This window comes from Myotis myotis, unplaced genomic scaffold, assembly GCF_014108235.1.
Source record: "Myotis myotis isolate mMyoMyo1 unplaced genomic scaffold, mMyoMyo1.p scaffold_m19_p_14, whole genome shotgun sequence".
Classification (NCBI taxonomy): domain Eukaryota; kingdom Metazoa; phylum Chordata; class Mammalia; order Chiroptera; family Vespertilionidae; genus Myotis; species Myotis myotis.
Window position 1 is genome coordinate 20894129 of NW_023416318.1, and position 20833 is coordinate 20914961.

General features: G+C 42.6%; 1 protein-coding gene across 7 annotated transcripts in view; it reads left to right on the forward strand.

The window, feature by feature from the left end:
* BCL11A (BAF chromatin remodeling complex subunit BCL11A) overlaps positions 1–16666 on the forward strand; it is a 100611-nt gene extending 83945 nt beyond the window's left edge. For 2 of the 7 annotated variants that reach the window (XM_036334478.1, XM_036334482.1), the window contains 3 exons: positions 570–671; positions 6253–8147; positions 16160–16666. In XM_036334478.1, the coding sequence (XP_036190371.1) occupies positions 570–671; positions 6253–8147; positions 16160–16261 (2099 nt within the window). In that variant the 3' untranslated portion in view covers positions 16262–16666. Of the gene's footprint in view, positions 1–569; positions 672–6252; positions 8276–16159 lie in introns of all 7 variants that reach the window. The other 5 variants (XM_036334477.1, XM_036334481.1, XM_036334483.1 and 2 more) reach the window with 5 other exon arrangements.
* The last annotated feature ends 4167 nt before the right edge of the window (positions 16667–20833 follow it).

The following is a 20833-nucleotide window of genomic DNA, read 5'->3' on the forward strand; positions in this document are numbered from 1 at the left end:
CTAAGGTTTCCCTATCAGCCAAGGTGCTGTCATAAACACAGCATGGGACGATGGGCATTGGGACAGGGAAGGCAGAGTGGGACTGTCTAGAAGGAATGATTCACAAACCCACTCATTTCCTATCAGCATATTGTTTTTTTCCTTGGGCTTGTCTGTAAAGTAAATGTACGCACGCAAACCAGCCTTGCAGATAAATCCCCTATTTTACCAGCCTACCCACACATTACCAATTTTCCCTTGCTATTTATATACATCTTATTACAAAACTATCATCAAGCAATAACCAACAAATAAATAAATGAAAGAACCACCCCCAATACAAAAAGAAAAAGAAAAAATAACGAAGAACCTCAGAAACCTCTTTCCTTTTGTCAAAAAGACCAAAATTAAACCAAACTGTGGGAAATAACTTTTCACTGTTTTTGGATACAGGTGTTGGTCCTGCTAACTGTCTGCAAGGCTGTTGCAATGATGCTCATCTATTTTATTGGGGTGGAAATGTGATATTCTGTGGTTTTCGATGCACGTTGTTCATAGCTTCCGTGCTTGACTCTGGGTTTCTTTCACAGATAAACTTCTGCACTGGAGGGGCCTCTCCTCCCCTCGTTCTGCACACGGAGCTCTAATCCCCACGCCCGGGATGAGTGCAGAATATGGCCCGCAGGGTATTTGTAAGTTGAGCATTATTTCTTCTACAAATGTCCATGTGTGTAGAGATGAGAGTTTCTGGAAATTACCCTTACGTTTTAAGCACTGAAAGGAGTTACTTCCAAAATAGATTGGCATCCGCACATGTATTATTCCATTACTCACTTGGCACCCAGTCCCCCTCTCACTCCACTCAGTTTTTCCCTCCCCTTTTCTCTTTCCTTCCGTACTGAGGGCGCGGAGCTGACAGCAGCGCGTCCCTGTGGGTCTCCTCCCCAGGGTCCTGTCTGGCTCCATGGCTGGTGACTGAAAACAGTCTGTGTGGTCAGAGCCCATTTTATTGCTGGATATTCGCTCCCATGGCCTCATTTAAGATTGAATTATTCCATGGCATACATTTTTAGCAGAGGCCGGAACCAAAGGGAGTCAGTTTAGAGTTACTCCAGAGTTATTCTCATGCATGTTACATATGCATTTACATGTGTATTTAAACATGGTGTATTTTTATATATACGTGGTGCATTATATATGTGCATACATATGTAATTTCTACTTGTTTTTTTCCTAGTTTTAGGGAAAAATGCACAGCATTGTTGCCAAAATTCAAAGATACCACCACCACCACCACCACCATCACCACCACCATAGCCACCACCACCACCACCACCACCACCACCACCACCATCATCACCATCACCATCACCACCATCACCACCATCACCACCACAACCACCAACCACTACTTGTTCAAGCCAAATTTTATAGTGGAGAACTTCCTATGAAATTTAGATTTGTATGTTCATAAAAATGTTTTTTGAAAGATGCTGTTTTAGAAAGTAATACAGTTTGCTTCTCTGTGTAGGAATAAATAGTATGAATCATGCATGACTAAAAAGTTGGCGGCGGGGGGGGGGGGGGGGGGGGGGGGGGGAGGTGGAGAAGGCTGATTCTACCCAAGACACACAAAAAAGCAGGTTCAAGATAAAAAGAAGTTTGATATCTAACGTCTATTTAAGGAAAGTATTTTCATTTTGAAAGTAAATGAAAAATAGCCTGCTGTGGAAAGAAAAAAAGAAAGGGAAAGTGTCATGGAAGAGAATACTGGAAGAGCAAGAAGCAGGAGTAGAAGCTGTACAGGGGGCTGGTTTTCAGATGGGAGGTAAACTAGATCTGTGAATGGTGTCTGCAGGGCATGGCATGCACCCTGGGACCAAATTCAAAGCCAGTTGTTTATTTTTGTTAACTCCTAGGTAATCCTAGGTAACAAAGAGTTATTATGTGAATTTCACAAGCCCTTGGGTCCTGAGGGCTGGGTGGTGCAGGGGTTAAAAGCACCCCCCCCCCGCCCCCCCCTACACACACACCAAGCTGGGCCTAAACCTGGTTAGGTCACAGATTGCAGAGCTTAGAGGGTTGGACTCATGGTTTCGAGTCCCTACATGCTGACTGGGTGCTGGGTGGGGAGAGCTCTCCTTGTTTGGCTGTGGGTGCTTGGGGCCCCACACTTGGCTGTGGGAACAGAGCCACCTTGGAGGGAAGGGGAAGGAAGGGAAGTGGGGCAGCAGAGCGGAGGGTGGGGCTGAGTAGCCAAGGGCTGTTGGCCTTGGAATCTGTTTAGCTCTCTCTCTTCCACTTGATCCTCCCAAGGGCAGGGAGTCTGATTTGAGGGATGGGAAACTAAGAGCCTGATATGGAAGACCCCCGTCTTCCTTGCTTGCTGCAAAGGGAGGGTGCCTGGGTTGCTGGTGCTCATGCTGGCAGGACCAGTTTAGGAGTGACCAGAACAAGGTATGTGGAAGTGGGTGGTGGGGTTCCAGAAAGCTCTAGCACCAAGCTACCCTCACCCCACTCAGTTGCCTGAGCCAGGCTTTCAGAGCACTAGGCACTTGTGGCCTCTCTGCTGGTGGGCACAGTCACAGTCCTTAAAACAGCCCCCTCCTGCTTTCCTCTCTCCTGGCCCCCACCTTGGCCTGGGGTAAGACCTGGATTCTGGATTCTAGATTCCGACTTTCCCCTGGATTTCCTTCTGGGTGTTTGATGTGGTTAGTCATCATGCTAGGTAGCCCGTCAAGCCTGGTAGTAATGAAGACTCACATTTACGTTCATTCACGTTGGACCTGATAGTTTACAGAGGGCTTTTATATCCAACTGTCATTTGAGCCTCACAATTCTTTAAGGTGCTATTTTTATGTTCATTTTACAGATAGGAAACCCCAGGCTGTCCCAGAGCCAGGAGCTAGTGTACAGTAGAGCCAGGGGCCAGCTCTCCTGTTCTTCTAAATCCTGAGGCTTTGATCATGTGACCTTTTAATCACCTGACAAACTAGAAATGGGGTCATTCCTTCCCATACAATAAAAAGAAATAAAATAAAGAGAAATAAAATAAAAGCCAGTAGGTGAGCTCTTAGCTCATTTTAACTGTTTTGATGCCCCGAGTTCCTGTGCGTGGGGCCAGGTCTCAGTTTATTGCTCTAAATCAAAACAATCCCCAGGATTGCCCAATGAGGCTCTCAAATTGAGAAGTTGATTTTCATCAGAGTAAATGAAGAATATTATTACATTTTACAAGTCAATAAATCAATGTAGCCCTAATTTTGCCACGCAGGAAATCAATTCTGGTCTTTCTAAACCATCAAAGATGTTATGAACAAAGTAATTTCACAAATTATGGCAAGTAACACATTTATTGATGACTGCAGTTTAGGAATTTAGAATCTGTGAGCACTGTAATATAATATGGTGCACGGGCATGAGCTGAGTGAAATACAGATTATGTGGGGAAGCCGTAATGCATCATTTGCTATTAGTGGACTGGTAATAATTACCAGTTTCAAAGCAGCTCTTTTCATGTAATCTTTAGTCTCAATCGTAACAGCCCTTCTCATTGACATTATGATTACACTAGCTGCCCTCGTGATCTAGAATATCTAGTTGATGGGAATACTAAAATGCAGTAGTGAAAACTGTATGTTGTATGCTCATTAGAAGATAAAATGCCATTTTCTCTGACCTGATGTATGGGAGAGAGGGGAAGGTAACAGCACAGTGTTAACATGATCACAACGCTGGCTCTAAAAACAAAATTTTAGGAAGCTCAGGGCAGCAAAACGAAATGGGCTTTTCTCAGTGAAGCCTTTTTGATAGGATACAGAGGGGAGCTTCTTGAAGTAGTGCTATACAGATCTCGGCGTTTATCAGTGGCCATATTCATGGCACAGGGGTCCAAGTGCTGGGTTTCGATAGAATAGTATAAGGTAAAATATGGTTTTAAGGCATTTGGAGTGATGAAAGTGTTAAGGACTTGCTTCAGCTGACAAATCCTCTATTTTACTTACCCAATTCAGATTGTCAGGCTAAATGTATGATAATAACATGGAGTCCTAGAGAGGCAAAGGAGAAAGCCACAGAGGGTCACCGTAGTTGGAACCAGATCGGTTTTTTTTTTTTTTTCCTATCTGTTTAGGACTCAAGTAAAAAAAAAATTATGAAAATACTCTCAATGATGCTTTTTATTTCCCTTTGAAGAGAGGAGGCAAACAAAAATAGGCAGATAATGTGATACTAATGTCAGCATTTTCTTTCAAAATCTTTCTGCCTTTTTTCTCCCTCCACATTAGGCAAATGTTTAAAACCTAATTTTGGTATCTTATCATCTAATCTTGTTAAAGAGATTTACCCAGGAGTGGGATATATTGAGTGAGATTATAAATGCATTGTAAAGTAAATTGCAAGGTCAGGGCAGGGAGTCCATTATTCAGACAAGTGCTTGTGCGAAGGCTGGCTTGTTTTGGAATAGGAGTGTTTGGGGCTTCTGAGAAGACCCGGCCAGCTTTTCTTTCTGACTTGCTAAATGGAGGAATCATAATTGATTAATTCCTCATTCCCACTCTCGCCCATGTATGAATTTTTTTCCTTATTAAGAAGTTACTAGCCAATGCTTTCAGGAACTCCTCTGGCCCCTCTTTTAAGAGAGGGGCTAAAGTTTGTTCTTTCTCCTTTGTGTTTTATACACTGTCTTTTTCGGAATCCCTGGGAAATTTTCTTTTTTTCTCCTCCTGTCTTTTGCCCACCAACATTTGTGCCCTCTTTAATACTGCAGTTGACTGGTAAACTGTTAGTTACTCCCTTGGCGTGTATATGTTGTTGTTTTTAAATTTAGCTATCTCCAAAAATGAATGATCGTGAAGTCAAGCTGGCCCCTTTTTGCCAAAGTGGCATTTACCACTCTCGGGTTCTTTTCAATGAGAGAGAAATAATGTGACTTAAGCAGGGCCCCTCTCCAGACGGCTTGGCTACTAGCCAAAGAGTTGACTAGCTGAACTGTGTCTTTCTGTTTCTTTCTCAACTGGAGCTGAGGCTCAGCCGAGGGCGCAGGATGTTGTATAATTTGGTTCACGTTGTTAGCCTCTCAAAATAATGAGGAGGAGGATAGTGTAGCATTTCTCAGCCTGCTGCTGGTCATGGTGCTGGCTCCTTTAACTGTTATTAAACTAGGATGCCGTGTCTGCGTAAGTTGGCACCAGCCTCTCCCCCTAACTCTAGGCTTGCATTTGTTTGACTGGGGCACAAGTCCTCAAGGTTTGACATGGCCTTTTGTTTAAAACCGAATTAAATTTATCTTTTGAGATTTTCACAACATCCCTTGAGATAAAAAAATTGAGAGTCCTCCTGGGGCACTGTGGAATCAGAATTGGGACTCACTGACCCTCACACAGGATGTGAGAATGTTGCTAGTCTCTCTTCTTCCATGGAATTATTTTTGAGAACCTTCTCATTTTTTAATAATATCAACAATTAGTGCATTTCAGGCTAAGATTAAAAGCATCTCTGGGGCCACAGAGAATTGTAATGAGTTGACCTTCTCTTTTTTGATATCTCCATGAAATGATTGCCTATTTAGAAAGTTCACCTGCCACCCAGGGGGGAGTGAGAACGATGGGATTTAGGGAGCAGGAAAGTTTCCCGTAGGTCATCTTGTCCAAGTCCCTCACTTAACAAATGAGAAAACGGTCACGAGATGAAATGGCTTCCCCAAACCACAGCTGGTGACAGACTGGAAAGTTCAGAAGACGTTGCTTAAAGTTCTCTAGACTATAGGGATTGTCATTCTCAAGCTTGAATTGGTCTAGATCAGTGGTTCTCAACCTTCCTAATGCTGCGACCTTTTAATACAGTTCCTCATGTTGTGGTGACCCCCAATATCATTGTTACAAATTGAACATAATTAAAGCATAGTGATTAATCACAAAAACAATATGTAATTATATATGTGTTTTCCGATGGTCTTAGGCGACCCCTGTGAAAGGGTCGCGACCCCACAGGTTGAGAACTGCTGGTCTAGATTTTTCTGCTTTGGAGACTAGATTTAAAATTCCTAGAACTGCGTTAAATGGCAGGAAGACTGATTCGACAAGTATTTAGTATTGGCCACCAACCACTGGATATGCCAGGCCCTGTGTAGGCACAGGGGATAGGTCAGGGAGGGTTGAGGCCTTGGGATTGGGAGCTGGGGGCAGGGAAGGCTGGAGGTGGAACATAAATAAGCGATTGCTGATACCCTCCTCGGTGATTAAACATTGATGTTGGTGTTGTATTATTTTGCAGGTAAAGATGAGCCCAGCAGCTACACATGTACAACTTGCAAACAGCCATTCACCAGTGCATGGTTTCTCTTGCAACACGCACAGAACACTCATGGATTAAGAATCTACTTAGAAAGCGAACACGGAAGTCCCCTGACCCCGCGGGTTGGTATCCCTTCAGGACTAGGTGCAGAATGTCCTTCCCAGCCACCTCTCCATGGGATCCATATTGCAGACAATAACCCCTTTAACCTGCTAAGAATACCAGGATCAGTATCCAGAGAGGCTTCCGGCCTGGCAGAAGGGCGCTTTCCACCCACTCCCCCCCTGTTTAGTCCACCACCGAGACATCACTTGGACCCCCACCGCATAGAGCGCCTGGGGGCGGAAGAGATGGCCCTGGCCACCCATCACCCGAGTGCCTTTGACAGGGTGCTGCGGTTGAACCCAATGGCTATGGAGCCTCCCGCCATGGATTTCTCTAGGAGACTTAGAGAGCTGGCAGGGAACACGTCTAGCCCACCGCTGTCCCCAGGCCGGCCCAGCCCTATGCAAAGGTTACTGCAACCATTCCAGCCAGGTAGCAAGCCGCCCTTCCTGGCGACGCCCCCCCTCCCTCCTCTGCAGTCCGCCCCTCCTCCCTCCCAGCCCCCGGTCAAGTCCAAGTCATGCGAGTTCTGCGGCAAGACGTTCAAATTTCAGAGCAACCTGGTGGTGCACCGGCGCAGCCACACGGGCGAGAAGCCCTACAAGTGCAACCTGTGCGACCACGCGTGCACGCAGGCCAGCAAGCTGAAGCGCCACATGAAGACGCACATGCACAAGTCGTCCCCCATGACGGTCAAGTCCGACGACGGCCTCTCCACCGCCAGCTCCCCGGAACCTGGCACCAGCGACCTGGTGGGCAGTGCTAGCAGCGCGCTCAAGTCCGTGGTGGCCAAGTTCAAGAGCGAGAATGACCCCGGCCTGATCCCGGAGAACGGGGACGAGGAGGAAGAGGAGGACGACGAGGAAGAGGAAGAAGAGGAGGAAGAGGAGGAGGAGGAGCTGACCGAGAGCGAGAGGGTGGACTACGGCTTCGGGCTGAGCCTGGAGGCGGCGCGCCACCACGAGAACAGCTCGCGGGGCGCCGTGGTGGGCGTGGGCGACGAGGGCCGGGCCCTGCCCGACATCATGCAGGGCATGGTGCTCAGCTCCATGCAGCACTTCAGCGAGGCCTTCCACCAGGTCCTGGGCGAGAAGCATAAGCGTGGCCACCTGGCCGAGGCCGAGGGCCACAGGGACACTTGTGACGAAGACTCGGTGGCCGGCGAGTCGGACCGCATAGACGATGGCACTGTTAACGGCCGCGGCTGCTCCCCGGGCGAGTCGGCCTCCGGGGGCCTGTCCAAAAAGCTGCTGCTGGGCAGCCCCAGCTCGCTGAGCCCCTTCTCCAAGCGCATCAAGCTCGAGAAGGAGTTCGACCTGCCCCCAGCCGCGATGCCCAACACCGAGAACGTGTATTCGCAGTGGCTCGCTGGCTACGCGGCCTCCAGGCAGCTCAAAGATCCCTTCCTTAGCTTCGGAGACTCCAGACAATCGCCTTTCGCCTCCTCGTCTGAGCACTCCTCGGAGAACGGGAGCTTGCGCTTCTCCACGCCACCCGGGGAGCTGGACGGAGGGATCTCGGGGCGCAGCGGCACGGGAAGTGGAGGGAGCACGCCCCATATTAGTGGTCCGGGCCCGGGCAGGCCCAGCTCAAAAGAGGGCAGACGCAGCGACACTTGTGAGTACTGTGGGAAAGTCTTCAAGAACTGTAGCAATCTCACTGTCCACAGGAGAAGCCACACGGGCGAAAGGCCTTATAAATGCGAGCTGTGCAACTATGCCTGTGCCCAGAGTAGCAAGCTCACCAGGCACATGAAAACGCATGGCCAGGTGGGGAAGGACGTTTACAAATGTGAAATTTGTAAGATGCCTTTTAGCGTGTACAGTACCCTGGAGAAACACATGAAAAAATGGCACAGTGATCGAGTGTTGAATAATGATATAAAAACTGAATAGAGGTATATTAATACCCCCCTCACTCCCACTTGACACCTCCTTTTTTCATCACCCCCTTCCCCATCGCCCTCCAGCCCCATTCCCAGTAGGATTTTTTTTCTAGTCCCATGTGATTTAAACAAGCAAGCAAGCAAGCAAACAAACAGAAGTAACGGAAGCTAAGAATATGAGAGTGCTTGTCACCAGCACACCTATTTTTTTTTCTTTTTCTTTTTTCTTTTTCTTTTTTTCCTTTATGTTCTCACCGTTTGAATGCATGATCTGTATGGGGCAATACTATTGCATTTTACGCAAACTTTGAGCCTTTCTCTTGTGCAATAATTTACATGTTGTGTATGTTTTTTTTTTAAACTTAGACAGCATGTATGGTATGTAATGGCTATTTTAAATTGTCCCCGATTCGTTGTTGAGCAAAAATGTTGCTGTTTCCAGTTCCGTTCTGAGAGAAAAAGAGAGAGAGAGAGAAAAAGACCATGCTGCATACATTCTGTAATACATATCATGTACAGTTTTATTTTATAATGTGAGGAGGAAAAACAGTCTTTGGATTAACCCTCTATAGACAGAATAAGTAGTGCTGAAAGAAAATCTCTATGAGCTAAATGTCTGTCTCTAAAGGGTTAAATGTATTAATTGGAGAGGGAAAAAAGGGCCTTGAATTGACAAATTAACAGAAACACAAAACAAGTTTATTCTATCATTTGGTTTTAAAATATGAGTGCCTTGGATCTATTAAAACCACGTTGATGGTTCTTTCTACTTGTAATAAACTTGTAGCTTAATTCAGCATTGGGTGAGGTAATAAACCTTAGGACCTAACATATAATTCTTTCTTGTATTTCTCACAACAATGGCTACCTAAAAATATGACCCATTATGTCCTAGTTAATCATCATTTTCCCTTTAGTTTAATCTTGTAAGCAAAACTGATTATACCAGTATAAAAGCTATTTTGCTCCTGGTGAGAGCTTAAAAGAAATGGGCTGTTTTGCCCAAAGTTTTTTTTGTTTTGTTTTGTTTTGTTTTTTTAAATGATGATTACATTGAATGTGTAATGTGCAAAGCCCTGGAATATAATTAAATACACGAGTAAGGAATTCATTTCATGAAGATACTTGTTTTAAATAATGTCTTTTAAAAAAAATTCTGGCCCCAGAAGAAATAGATCCAGATCCACTTGGTTGTCAAAAGGACAATCACACAATAAACTTCAAGACCTCGTATGCCATATTAAAAAGAAGAGGCTGACCATAAGGTTTGACAGAGGATAACAGAGGGGGAAAAAGTGATTTATTAGCACAATGTGGTACTATTTGCCATTTTAAACTAGAACAGGTGTATAAGCTAATATTGATACAATGATGATTATGAATTCTTAAGATGCGTTGAAATGTGACATTCTTAAAAAAGAAGAGAAAGAGTTTTAAGAGTAGCAGTATATATGTCTGTGCTCCCTAAAAGTTGTACTTCATTTCTTTTCCATACACTGTGTGCTATTTGTGTTAACATGGAAGAGGACTCATTGTTTTTATTTTATTTTTAAATTTTTTCTTTCTTTTTTATTAAGCTAGCATCTGCCCCAGTTGGTGTTCAAATAGCACTTGACTCTGCCTGTAATATCTGTATCTTTTCTCTAATCAGAGATACAGAGGTTGAGTATAAAATAAAACTGCTCAGATAGGACAATTACGTGCACTGTACAATTTTCCCAGTTTACAGGTCTATACTTAAGGGAAAAGTTACAAGAATGCTGAAAAAAAAAAAAATTGAACACAATCTCATTGATGAGCATTTTTTAGAAAACTAAAAAAAAAACAAAAAACCTTTGCCAGCCATTTACTTGACTAATGAGCTTACTTACTTGGACTCAACATTGCAAGCGCTGTGAATGGAAAACAGAATACACTTAACATAGAAATGAATGATTGCTTTCGCTTCTACAGTGCAAGGATTTTTTTTTTGTACAAAACTTTTTTAAATATAAATGTTAAGAAAAAAATTTTTAAAAAACACTTCATTATGTTTAGGGGGGGGGACTGCATTTTAGGGTTCTATTGTCTTGGTGGTGTTACAAGACTTGTTATCCATTTAAAAATGGTAGTGGAAATTCTATGCCTTGGATACGCACCGCTCTTCAGGTTGTAAAAAAGAAAACATACATTGGGGAAAGGTTTAAGATTCTATAGTACTTAAATATAGGAAAATGCACACTCATGTTGATTCCTATGCTAAAACACATTTATGGTCTTTTTTCTGTATTTCTAGAATGGTATTTGAATTAAATGTTCATCTAGTGTTAGGCACTATAGTATTTATATTGAAGCTTGTATTTTTAACTGTTGCTTGTTCTCTTAAAAGGTATCAGTGTACCTTTTCTGGTAGTGGGAAAAAAAAAAGACAGGCTGCCACAGTATATTTTTTTAATTTGGCAGGATAATATAGTACAAATTATTTGTATGCTTCAAAAAAAAAAAAAAGAGAGAGAGAGAGAGAGAAAAACAAAAAAGTGTGACATTGTACAAATGAGAAGCCATATAATGGCCGTTTGGGGGAGCCTGCTAGAATGTCACACAGATGGCTGTCATAGGGGTTGTACATATCCTTTTTTGTTCCTTTTTCCTGCTGCCATACTGTATGCAGTACTGCAAGCTAATAACGTTGGTTTGTTATGTAGTGTGCTTTTTGTCCCTTTCCTTCTATCACCCTTACATTCCAGCATCTTATCTTCATATGCAGTAAAAGAAAGAAAGAAAAAAAAAAAAAAGGAAAAAAAAAACACCCCACAATGTTTTGCAGTTTTTTTCATTGCCAAAAACTAAATGGTGCTTTATATTTAGATTGGAAAGAATTTCATATGCAAAGCATATTAAAGAGAAAGCCCGCTTTAGTCAATACTTTTTTGTAAATGGCAATGCAGAATATTTTGTTATTGGCCTTTTCTATTCCTGTAATGAAAGCTGTTTGTCGTAACTTGAAATTTTATCTTTTACTATGGGAGTCACTATTTATTATTGCTTATGTGCCCTGTTCAAAACAGAGGCACTAATTAGATCTTTTATTTTTCTTTGTTTTTATTTTTTTTTATTTGGATGACCAAAGGTCATTACAACCTGGCTTTTTATTGTATTTGTTTCTGGTCTTTGTTAAGTTCTATTGGAAAAACCACTGTCTGTGTTTTTTTTGGCAGTTGTCTGCATTAACCTGTTCATACACCCATTTTGTCCCTTTATTGAAAAAAAAAATAAAAAAATTAAAGTATACAATGTAAGCTTCTTGTGTCCTCATTTGACACACTCTATAAATTACTTTCAAGAAAATAACAAGTTTTAAGAGAAGGCCAGTCAGTCTTTTTCAGGATCATTTCTATGGGCATTTTGATGCATGTATTATATACCCTAAAGGAACATAAGATACTTACTATATTAAAATAGATCTATCCCAAACTATGGAAATAGTTTTTAGACTTTATAGTTCTAGAATAATTTTCAAGAAATAGAAGGTGTTTTCAGTCTGATATTAAAAACTTTCCCTTTATCTCCTCACAGTAATCCACTCAGATATAAAGAAAAAAACATAGTGGTAATAGCATCTTAAGCTTTGATTTCCTTTAGATTTTTTTGCTGTTCTTATTGTCTAAAAGTTCTTTTCTATTCTCCCATTCTCATCCTACCTTAGAGCATAATGTAAACAAGGTGTTGTTGTTCTTTTAAAAAAGGAATTAGCTTTTTTGTTCCCACATAAAGTCTTTCCTCATGTCAAAAATGAACACACCTCCCAAATCTAAAAATCCAGAAATGAAGGCATCAAATGAAAAAGAGAGAGAGAGAGAGAAAAAAGAATGAAAGCAGTAGCCAGATGTAGCCAAATCTGTGGAATCAGCCACTGATGTTCTGAGATGTGTGTGGTGGTTTGCCTTGTGATTCTGAGCTGCTAGGGTCCCTAGACGGGACAGATCTTTTAGGCACTTTTATAGGGTCTTCCTGGCTGATAGCAGATTAGGGTGGGAACATCTTTCAATTAATTATCTTTTGGTCAATCAACAGATTTATGGAATGAAACATCATCTTTGAAAAGCAAGTTAGGTCTATTTTTAAGCCCTTCCCCCCCCCCCCCCCCCCCCGCCAGCCCCTTAGAAATCTATGTTGTCAGTTTTACAAATACTGCAAGTTGCAGCATCTATTTGCCTTATTACAACACATATTTCTGTGATACCCATCTCCCCATTCCTAGTGTAGATGAATGGACACAACATTGTTTTTATTCTTGTAAAAACCAAAACAAAAGCCGTTCTGTTGTCTTCTCGTGGTAGCATTTTTTCTGTTGCTCAGTTCTTATGCCCTGGTGCCTGTGAGGTGGCCTTTTCATGTAACGCCTTTTATCTGAGGCAAGAATAGTCTTATCTTTCTAAATAAAGAGAAAGTAGTAGGGTGTTTGTTTGCTTTTTAAAGCCTGTTTGGGTGGGAAGCAGAGAGTGGAGGCAGAGAGAAGTCTAGAAGAGGGGGTTTGGGAGAGATGGGACGGGATGGGGTGGGATGGGATGGGATGGGGCGAGGCTGGTGACTTGTAGAACTTGATAATTGGCAATGAACTGAGGGCAGATATATGTGTTTTAGATTAGGTTACTTCACAACTGAATCCAGAATGCTGTTCAAGACAGAACTATTCCCCAGTGCCAGACCAGTTTTAGACGTGGTGACTTCTGCTCCACCATATTAAATGTCTTTAAAACCGCTGTGTGTCCCTATTACTCTTTTATTGGGAGCTATGAGTGCAGCTGTGCACGTTTTATATACAGTATTTATATTAATTTCTCAGTATATGAGGCTTTTAGTGTAATTAGGTTTTGCGTCCTGGCAGAATTAATGCTGGATTCTGTATACTTGTATGTTCAGATTTCTTAAATCAAATGGCAGATAAGAAGGGATGCAAACATCTGGTGATAAATCACAGATTGTGCTTGATTCACATGATCCCAAAGTGAAATAAATTTATTGGGAGTCAGGTTCTTCAGGGTTCTTAGTCTCCTGACTTATCAAGGCCCTCTTCTAAAATACTATTTCTGAAACTGAACAAACAATGGAAGCATGAAAACCTAGACAATAAGAATATAACTTATAAATGACATCTTATATCCAGAACATTAAAATTAAAAATATAAATGCAAAATAACCAAAAAATCCCCCACATTTTCAACAGTAGGATGAGTTCACGATATCCTTTTAAAATGAGGGAATACTATGAACATTAACATTTTTCAAAAATTTCAAATAAGGTTATATGACATTCCCAAATGTGTGGGTGCAATGTCCTCTATACCTGAACTGCCAGTTATAAAGACGGGGCCTTTTTATCTTCATTTTGAGAACAACTTAATAAACAGGAATACAGCAGATGTTATTTCTCACAGACTTTAAACCAGAAACTCAATACAAGGACTATCTCCATCCTGAGACCATTTATTAGCCTCTGTTTAGGACCTATAGGACTGATGAGCCCGGTTGCTAAGAAGTGAGGTTTACACTTGCTTCTTCGTTTGTAACAGCAATGGCAGAAAGTGTGAAGTAGTTGAGTTTTTCCCAGGGCGTTCTGTGACAGAGCTGTTTATTTAAATACCATTTTTGTATATGCAATAAGTACATACTGTATATGTTCATAATGCTAGAAGTGAGAATTTGAAAGAAAGTGGCAGTGAGGGTTAGATATTTCATTTGGAGGAATAAGGACATGAGGTGGCTTATTCACAGGTACTCCAAGTTTGGGAAAGGGTACTAGGATATTTCAAAGCCTTCCTGAAAAGATCCCATCCTGTCCTGTTTCAAACACTTTACTCCTGGAGAGTGAGGGAGGAAATACAGGGTTTTCTGTTTTTAAACCCTTCCCCCACTCCCTACACACACACACACACACACACACACACACACACACACACACACACGATTTCTTATGACTGTGCTGTAATCCTGTCTTCTTCCTGATGATGCTGTTACTCTGTTGTCCCCGCGACTAGTGTGTTCAAGAATGTACCCATCCCATTTTCTCTTGTTTTTTGGTGTGTTTTTTTTTTCCCACCAGAAAACTTCACTTTAAAAAAAGAAAAATTCTGAGAATTTTGCCGATATGAGGATGGGATTGGCAGTGTTCTTTAAACTGCTTGGAAAAAAATGTTTCTTTGAAAGGCTGTTAACTTTTAAAAGGCACAAGCCACTTAGCAAAATTTCCCAAGTGTCTCCTAAGGCTCTGAAGCTCCCAATTACAAATAAATGAACTCATTTTTAGAGAAATGGACATCAGAACACATAGGCAGAATTGGGATTACATACATTTATTCCAGGGCTGTGACAGCTACATATTGTAGACATGGGTTGTTGGGTATCACTTTTTTTTTGCTTGCTGTCATCTTGTTATCTCATTAGCCCACTGTTTCATTTAGCAAAACACATGGCCAGTGAATCAGCCTTTAGGGGATGGGCCTGTTTCTCTCTCTCTCTCTATTTCCCAGTGTCATCTATGGTCATAGGATGCGATTAATTCTCCTTTCAAATGTGAAAGACGACCAATTCAGGTCACATGGGTTATTGTACTCCAACCCTAAACTTGGCTGAACACAATGCAGTGGTTGGTCCAAATACTGGTTTTCCTTCCTGTAAAGTGGCAAAGGCTACTTAAAGAGAGCATATATCAGGTTTTTATGAAACAGCAGAAAAGGCAATCTAAGGATTTCTCCAAAGTCTACCCTCTAAACCTACAGGGACCCCCCACACCTACAGGGGGCTGTGCTTTTAAATAACAGTGAGCATGGTACATGCCCATGCTATACTTTGTCTGTTAGGGTTTTAAATATTGGTAGCAGGTCTGACAAAGGGGTTTGATGGGGGTATCAGCTAAAGGGGCCTCAACGACAATGACTTAGGGCTGGACTGGGAACCGGATTCCCAGAGCCCACCTGGACACAGCAGGCCCCTCAGCCAGGTCTCCACCACTCAGGATTCCTGAGAGCAGCTGAGCTCCAGACCCTGAGCCTCCTGCGGAGCCAAGTCAGGGGAGAGGAGGCCCCAGGCCCCTGCTTCAGGTCGCCATGGCAACGAGGCCTGGAATGCCACAGTGGTAGCCCTCTTCCTCGGCACATCCACATCCGGACTCCCAGTTCTGCTGCTTCAAGTCAATGTACCCAGCAAGGGAGGAACCCCGGAGGAAAATAACTCCCATCTTTCCCTCACCATTGCCTTTCCCCCTTACAAAGAGAAAAAAAAAAAAAGAAAAGAAAGAAAGAAAAGAAAACTGCATGTTTGAAAGAAACTACAGGCAGTTTTTGGTGCAATTTGGGAGCAACTATGTTGGGTTCTGGTTTTCCTCTTCAGAGATTTGTTCGCCTCTTGTAAATCGTTGGCTGCTTTGACGTTGAACTTGATGACATTTCATGTTTTCGTTGTGCTGCTTTTACATCAATTTTGATTTTTTAGTTTCTTTATAATTTTATTATTATTTTAAGGAAATGTCCCCCTTCCCTCCTTCCTCCCCTGTTCTCCTCAACCAAAGGACTGTATCCTACTCAAGTTTTGTCAGTCATAAGGGAAAGTGTTTCCTTCCAGGTGTGTCCCCAGTTTATTAGGACTATCATATGATTGGGTAGAGGGTCTGGGTCCTTTGGGGGAAGGCACGGAGGGAGCTCATGGGAAAGGCACTCGGAGGTTAGAGATTGGGGGAGGGGGGGTGGAGTTTGGAAATCATGTTTAAGATGCCAGTGGCTCAACCTGTGGCTGGTTTAAGTTATAAGTGTAAAAAAAAAAAAAAAAAAAAAAAAGCTAGTTAGAGAACAGAAAATCACTGGGCCAAGTCACACCTGTACCTTTTTTCTCCCCCCTCCTCTGTCTCCATCCTCTTTCTAGGTTCTTCACACACCCCCATTCGGCGTAGTGTCCAGAGAGCTCAAGATGTGTGGCAGTTTTCGGATGGAAGCTCGAGAGCCCTTAAGTTCTGAGAAAATTTGAAGCCCCCAGGGGCGGGGTGGACGAGTGCCGCCCAGCAACATCTGCGTGGTCTGTCATCCTGCTAGTTTGTGGTGTTTTTCTGACAGTAGCCTCCAAGAAGCCGTGTGCGAAGACAGAGTCCTGCAGAGGCCTTCCTGCCTGGGCCTGCAGCACCATTTTATTTATATTTTTTAATAAAAAGTAAAAACAAAAAAACAGACCCACATTGGAATAGTGAATCAGTCCCATAGAGAGGGCCCACGGACCAACGCTGCCCCGAGTGACGTCCCGGCCCCTTGAAACCAGCCAACCTACTTACCCATATCGTGGAAATGAGCATGAGTCCCCGACCCCTTGTTTCTATACATTCTATGTTGTCTTTTAAAAAGTGTGCTTAACATTGACACAATAAATGTTGGAGCTTTAGGTGGTGTTTTCTTGTTCTTTAATTATTAATGTTTATAAGACAATGCAGCTGCTTATAACTTTGTATTTCTGTACCCGTTTCCTGCAGACACCCATTGGGTGGGTAGGAAGGACAGATTTGAGGAATGGGTAGGAGGCGTAGGAGGGGAAATAGGTTACTGCTTATTGGATGGCATAAATTTTCAAGGAGAAGCAACATGCAAAACTTGGGGATAAATCATAGCGATATCATAATTAATGTAGTAGTAGTATTGCTGTTTATTAATGCTGAAGTGTGGTTTTCCTAACTGTCTGACTTATAATTTGCATACCATTAAATAATGCATAATATGGCACGCTGAATTCTGTTTTTCAAATATATGCTTTTGGTGGCTACCATGCAGGATTTGAATTTGTCTTTTAATTTAGCTCAAGAAAGATAACGTCACTGGGTTAGTGGTAAATCCCAAGGAAGGTGGCAAATGTCACCAGTTGCTTATTAAATATTCTAATTTTAGGTTCCCAAACCTTTGGCAAATATATCTTAATGCAGACAAACAAGCACACATAAAGCTTCGTTATTACTTACATCAAGAAATTTGGAACAGATTTTATAAGGGGGAAAATTTTAGGAGGAAAGAGGTTCAGATCAGAACACACTATTGTAATGATAGTAATGCCCCATTACTTAGAAATCAGTGACACAAATAAGTTATGTTTACAGACAGGTGATAAAGACTCCTTCTGGCCCAGTTAATTTGCAAAGAACTTTTCTCAGTTTGGTGTTTTCTATTGCCTGGAGATCCAGAAGAGAACTAGAAACCATATAGCATATTAAAATAGGTTTATAAATAATAAAACCCGTGTATTGTAGAGATACACATTGGCTGTGCATGTGAGGGGGTGGGGGGAATCGTACCCACTCACCCTCTGGCTAGATTACCTCACCTTGTGAGAAGATAACAAAATTACTGGCACTTGGATTCTTTCCTGCTTATTTATTCATCATAAATAATGACTCCTTTCAGTAGCCTGCTGCCTTATACCTTCTACAGTGCTTTCATGTACATTATTTCATCTGACCCTCAGTGAGACACATCTCACCACTTCCACTTTAGGATGAGGAGAGTGAGGCTCACCCAGGTTAAGGGCTTGCCTGAGACCACGTCAATAACGTGAGGGAGAGCCCAGAAGCCAGGTGTTCTGGTATTGGGTCCAGAGCTGATCCCATTAAACTCTGTAACTGACCAAAGGGAATGTCCCTCCCTGTGCTGTTAGCACACATGCCATGAGTGTTCATCAGCCCACATGTATGGTTCACGCGCACGCATACACATCACATCAAGGATGTCCATTGGTGAGGGCATGCGCAGTTGTCTCTTCCCGCCAACAGCTGTGTGCACTGCAGGAGCAAGGCTCCCTCCTTGCCGCCTTTCCCCAGTGGCTTCTCCATGACCAAAAAATACTCTGACGGACTAGGTGGCCTTGATGAGTTTTTGAGATGCCTTCACACCTAGGTGAGATGGTACTTCCAGACAAACTGTTTTGTGGAGAAACACTCTCCCTGCCCCCTGTTCTGCCTGGGTTGTTGACACTTAAGACCATTAGGGATTTTGTGACAACATCCTTCCTGAATATGCTAAGGTCCTTGCTGATAACTAGAGTGATGGCACTTTAAAGGGGAGACCTGACTGAAACAACAAACAGGGTTTTTGGACAACTTCAGCTTGGTAACCACACTTGGTGTTCACTACACTTTCATTTCTTATTTCCTCTCAGAGACAGTTTGTAAATAAATGGATATTTCTCGAAGTGAGATTTTAGGGGGGTGGGAATGGGCGAGGACAGAGGGAGTGGGTAAAGGATATTTTTTTTTTCTTCCCCCTTTTGGAGAAAAAAAGATCCCCTCCCGCCTTTTTTTAAAAAAGGCCATCCCTTTCCTCATACCTTTTTTGGTTGAAAGAAAAAGATTCATTTATGAAATTCCTATGAAATAGTGATGTTGTGCTAGGGCTAGGACTTTTGAAAACCCACACAGGATTGATGATCTCTGAAGACATCTCCCTGTGTAACCTGTCAAGGTCATGGCCATCTGCAAATGGTTGGAGCAGCAAAAGGGGCTGACAAATCCAGTTGGGGTTCTCACCAAGCCCTCTCCTGAGACTGGAACTCACATTGCAGAGAGATTAACTGTTGACCCAGTATGCACCGAGCTCGGATTTGAGGACACAGCCCCAAGTGGGGACCAAATACGGGATATCGCTCTTACCCTACCAGGCCTGGTCTATGAACATTAATTCTGTGGTCTGTCCAGATCATCACACTAAACACAAAGGTCTGTTAGACTTCTGGGTGCATGATGACAGAGGCTCAGTAGCTTCTGCAGCTCCTAGCAACCAGCCTTTTGAACATAAATGATTGTACCTGGTGGTCATTTAAAAAAAAAAAAATCTTAGACAAGGAGAGCTAACTTGAATTCTACGGGGGCCTAACTGGGTGGCCCCAATCTTGGCAGAATGTTTCCTGGGCACTTTTGCTTGGCGTTTTCAAGAGCATTTGCATTGGATGAGCCAAGCCTTTCAAGGAGTGAGGAATATCTTTCAAGGTGTGTGTCCTGACATGGTTTTCTTGTTTTGAGGGCTAGATAGTGAGGTTAATGTTGAAAAAGATGATTATTAACACTAACATGTATATTTTTCTTCAGTACTAATGTTTATTACTATCAAGAGTTCTTATTGTACAAATCAATGTCCCAGAAAGAAGTGGTAGAGAGAGTCAGAATTGAAGTATTTGGTGGGCTATTGTTTCTCTTCTTCCATGCCTCATAGCTTTGGCTCCTTTTGGAGCCTAATGTGAGGGAACAGATTTGAGGAATTTATAGGTTGGCTGTGAAGTCCGTATGAAGTTCAGCTGGAAGTTCAAAAACAACAAACTGCAAGGATCCATCCTGTTTTAGTTCTTAACCAACAACTCCCCAGGCGAGATAGCACTCTTCAGTTTGTATGCCCCTAGGGTTATATGAAGCCAAAGAACTTCTCACTTCCAGCAAAATCCAGAGACAGTAACTGTTTTCCATCCCATCTTGGCATAAACTGACATACTCTGTTAAGCCACATTACCTTTCCCCTTGCTTTATGTTTTTAAAAATGCTCCCAGGAAATGTTGAAGATTTATAAAGCACTTTTATAGACATGATAGAATCAATTTTCTTAGTGATTCTAGGAATTCAGTAGGACCAGAACAGACGAAAGCTGCAAGGAGCCACCCCACTCATGCATTTTACAGATCAGGGCAACAGAGGCCCACGGATTAAGTGAAGGACCTATGATCACACAGCTTGAAAAAAAAAGTGAGAGCCAAGCTTGAAACCACACAGTTAGTGGCTGAGCCAGGACTGGAATCCCAGCCTCCAGCTCCTGTGCAAAGGAATTCTCACTGCAAATCTCTCCCTAGCGACCTACGAAGTTCAGCGGCAGGAGTGGCAGAAGAGTGTGCATTACAGAAGGATTTAAGAATGAAATCAAAAGCTTGTTTGGGTGCCAGTCCTAGCGGGGAGCATGTAAGCGTGGCCCACATTTCAAAGGTTTCTAAGCAGCATCCTGATGACAGGTCACTACCAGGGAGGATTCCTCCTTTAGTTCACCTCTCTGATGGCAGAAATAAACTTAGGGACCAACCCTTGTAGGGAGACAGCCTTTAAAGTCAAAAAGGCATAACAAAACTAAATGCATTTCAAATGACTTAAATAGATCGCACAATCTGCTCCATTCTCCAGACAGGATTTAAGAGAAACTCCCACTTAATTTGAATTTTGAGGCTGCATCACATCCTGCTAGAGAATCCATATAACCAATAGCATGACCTGAATCATGTTACTGGGGCTATTTAATTTTGAGTTCCAAGGTGGGGAAGGAGCAATGAACTAATGGGAGGAGTGATGGTATACAACTCGACCGTGAGGATTATTCCACTTCACATCCTATTCAGGCTGCACAGTCTTTTTCTGTGCAAGATCTCATCTTACTCATTTCCCCTTTTGAACAGGGGTCCCAGGCTCTGTGTTTAGAGATGTACAAATGTGATCTTATTAGATCTACTATGTTCAGCTCTTCTGCTGCCATTGCTTTTCTTGCCAGCCATCCTTTGATTCACACGCACTTTTTTTTGAATGAACACGGGTTGACTTCC